Source organism: Priapulus caudatus, unplaced genomic scaffold (assembly GCF_000485595.1).
Source record: "Priapulus caudatus unplaced genomic scaffold, Priapulus_caudatus-5.0.1 Scaffold1548, whole genome shotgun sequence".
Lineage (NCBI taxonomy): Eukaryota > Metazoa > Priapulida > Priapulimorpha > Priapulimorphida > Priapulidae > Priapulus > Priapulus caudatus.
Window position 1 is genome coordinate 61,908 of NW_014578609.1, and position 3,727 is coordinate 65,634.

Consider the following 3,727-nt stretch of genomic DNA (forward strand, 5'->3'; position numbering starts at 1 on the left):
TGCCCCACCCCTCCCCTCCCCTCTCCCCCGCCTCACGCACCACCCTCCTCCCCCTGCCTCTTTCCACCGCCTCCCCTCCCCTTGCCTCTCCCCGCCTCACGCACCGCCCTCCTCCCCCTGCCCCTGCCCTCCTCTCCCCCTGCCCCTACCCTCCCTCCCCTCTCCCCGCCTCACGCACCGCCCTCCTTCCCCTGCCCCTCCCCTACCCTCCCCTCTCACCGCCTCACGCACCGCCCTCCTCCCCCTGCCCCTCCCCCACCGCCTCCCCTCCCCTCCCCCGCACCGCGCGACAGCTAGGTACGAACCCTCGCTGACTTACCTCTCTTTCCAGGTGTCGCACTTTGAGTGGAACTCGATGTCGCTGTGTGATCCAGTGGAGAAGGCGCGCTACTTGAGGAGGAAGGTCTTTGCTCGTGCTCGCAAGGAGCGCCCATGAACTTCGACGCGGCCCTTTCAGGTCTGTAGCCAGGATTGGCTTAGAGGGGGGTCCAAATCAGAGGTGTGCAGGTGACTGCGAGCGCCGAAGATGCGAAACGATGTTAGGGGGGCCGCGGGCATAACCCACCGGGAAAATTTCGAAAATATGCTTTAGAAAGGTGCATTCTGGTGCATTTTAACAGTTTTCTTCCAGTCCCGTTGGATTCGACTTAGGCGAGGTTGACTGTAAACCCTGGAACCTCCTCTGGGTACGGGACTGCCTTTCTTCGGCCGACCGCGCGCAGCGACCTGTGTCCATTAAGGGCGTCGTCTTCCTTGCGAACGTGACATGACATTCGGAATTTTTTTTTTATATGTCATTGGTGCCATCGTCACCTATAACTTCCGTAAACTTCCGAACGAACCCGACTGGAGAATGTTTTTATTATAATTAATTAGCGCTAATGATGTCGACATTTTGCTCAGGTTGATGCGATTCGTTGCAAAGGCCGATGTATATAATCGTAATCGTCACGATTTCGTCGAGTGTAAAATGTGTCTAGGTAGCTTTTCCATCGTGTCAACCGTGTCCTTTCGTATTAATTAACTAATTAAATTTAAAGGTCGAATTTTTTATGTGTTTTATGTGATGTAAGTGATGTAAGTGATGTAAGTGATGTAAGTGATGTAAGTGATGTAAGTGATCACGTGTGACGTGAGTCATGACCAAACTTACCAATATGCTCAAGGTCGTTGCTGGAAAATGTAACGTTGTCATACCTCGGTCTAATTAGAGACTTAGCTCAGGGTGCTGATGTATTCTGCGTATACTCTAAACATGTACATAGAGAGAACATTTTGTATACTGTTCTGTTAGCTAGCTACTTGTCATGCAAACTATAGGTTGTAAAAGTCCGACCATGCCAAATAAATAAATTATGATTGACAAAGGAAATTTTGCTGTGTTTTTCTGCGCTCGCATTTTGTTGTTATTTATTTGTGATCGGTGAAACACGTATCAGTTATTACCGTGTCGCGCTGACCGCCTCGAACTACGAACGCATTAAATTTCAAAAAACCTAGTTTGAAAAAATCGTTTATTTGGAACCGAATTTAATAAAGTGGTGTTGTTTTTGGGCGTGCGTGCGTGTGTGTGTGCGTGCGTGTGTGTGTATATGTTGTGCGTGTTGTGTTTGTGTGTTCATGTTCATATCGTATTCGAGGATAAAGAAGAAACACACAAAGGCGTTTCGTTTGGGCTGACATTGCTCTCATATTTCCCTAGCTGGTACTTTCTGTCTATATCCAGATACGACAACATGCAGATCTGTCGACACGTAAATTATAGACAACTCTTTCCCGAGTCGTAAAGTAATTATGCGCGCTCGCATTCTCGCATGTTTAATTTAGCAGTAGGCCTATTAAATTTGTTATGCTAAAGTAATACACCGTGCTAGCAACTAGAGAGTAACGCCTCTATTATTGCATTGTATTATTGCCATGTATTATTGCTCACTATATATCCAGCGCAGTGGACACCGACAAGTACGCGAACAAAATATGTGCATGGGTTGTTACGCCTGGGAGATGGGAAGCAACGCGGGGTGGTAATGTGACAAAACGCGCGCGTCGAATGCGAAACGAGACACAGCGATCGAAAAACGTTCCCCGTGATCTGGCATCAGCCAGTGTATAATATCGCCCTGAGAGTTCGCAAACGCCGGACGTGATATTTCTTCGGAAGCTACGCGCCATGTGGTTCGTTTCGCTCGTGGCTGTTTTAGCGGCAGCTACGTGGAATTACGCAGGTACGTGACTCTCTACGCGCGCGTTTCTTCTCATTACAAATATTAGCACATGTTTCTGGGATTTTGATGTTCATCGTGCATTGCGAACTGGGATACACACGCGCGCGCGCGCACTCAAACACGCACGCGCACGCAGCCACGCACACACACACAAACACACACATGCAAGAGTTGAGATATAGTAACAGAATGTAACGTAAGAAAACGCAACATCACATAACCGTAACCTGTATCATTAGTATATTAGTTATAGTGATATTTATCTTTTACATTATTCTACATTTTCGCTATAATGTTATCTATCTCTATCTATCTATCTAGCTATCTATCTATCTAGCTATCTATCTATCTGTCTAGCTATCTATCTATCTATCTATCTATCTAATCTATCTATCTATCTAGTCTATCTATCTGTCTGATCTATCTATCTAATCTAACTATCTATCTATCTATTCTATCTATCGAATCTATCTATCTGATGCTATCTTGTCTATCTGTCTTATCTGTCTATCTATCTATTTAGCGCTCTATTTATCTATCTATCTATCTATCTATCTATCCATCTATCTATCTATCTATCCATCCATCCATCTCTCTATCTATCGATCTATCGATCTATCTCTCTCTCTCTCTCTCTCTCTCTCTCTCTCTCTCTCTCTCTCTCTCTCTCTCTCTCTCTCTCTCTCTCTCTCTCTCTCTCTCTCTCTCTCTAGGCCTATATAATATATATAGCGTCTTTTACTTCATAGCAAGTAATATTTCTTTTCATTGCAACACTGTTGTGTTTTCACGTCTATGTGTAATAGACTCAGGGGTGATGTAATACCAGGACTGAATAAAACCAAACATAATTATCTGTAATGTTCGTTATTGAATCGCTATTATAATAATTAATGTTCGTTATTAATTTTATTCGCGCCTGATGATGTATGTGATGTACATAAATGTATAAATGAATTTCATTATCCCTGTTACTATCGCTGGAGTAAAGATTAAGCGTGATCCTTTTTTTTTACATAGTTATCATTCAGTTTTCTTTACACGTATTTTCAGTTGAAGGTTTCCTGATCGAATACGTAGGCTGTTACATGGACAAATTCGAGCCTCAGCGTGCATACGATATAAATAATTTGATGTCTGACATGACACCGATAGCCTGCTCCAACGACTGCTTCAACAGAGGGCTTACCTACGCTGCTCTAGAGAGCTTAGAATGGTGTCAATGCGGCACCAGTTATGGCATGCACGGTCCCGCTCCAGAGTCGGACTGTGAACAAAACCCGTGTGTGGCTGACAGCAGCCAGTATTGCAGCGGATATATGAGATTGGCTACGTACAGAATTTATGGAGGTAAACGCAGCGAGACGAATTTCTACGTAGAAAATCGTCGCCTTCGAGAATTCTCGTTTAATATATATATACATATCAGGAGTAGATAATTCCCTATTATCTACTCCTGATACATATACATATACATACATACATATATATATATATATATA

General features: G+C 44.1%; 1 protein-coding gene across 1 annotated transcript in view; it reads left to right on the top strand.

Moving 5' to 3' along the window:
- The window catches only part of LOC106816969, an 8,100-nt gene extending 7,010 nt beyond the window's left edge, over nt 1–1,090 (top strand). Inside the window, exon 9 of the mRNA XM_014821615.1 lies at nt 332–1,090. Within this exon, the coding sequence (XP_014677101.1) occupies nt 332–436 (105 nt within the window). The 3' untranslated portion in view covers nt 437–1,090. The remainder of the gene's footprint in view (nt 1–331) is intronic.
- Nucleotides 1,091–3,727: the final 2,637 nt, after the last annotated feature.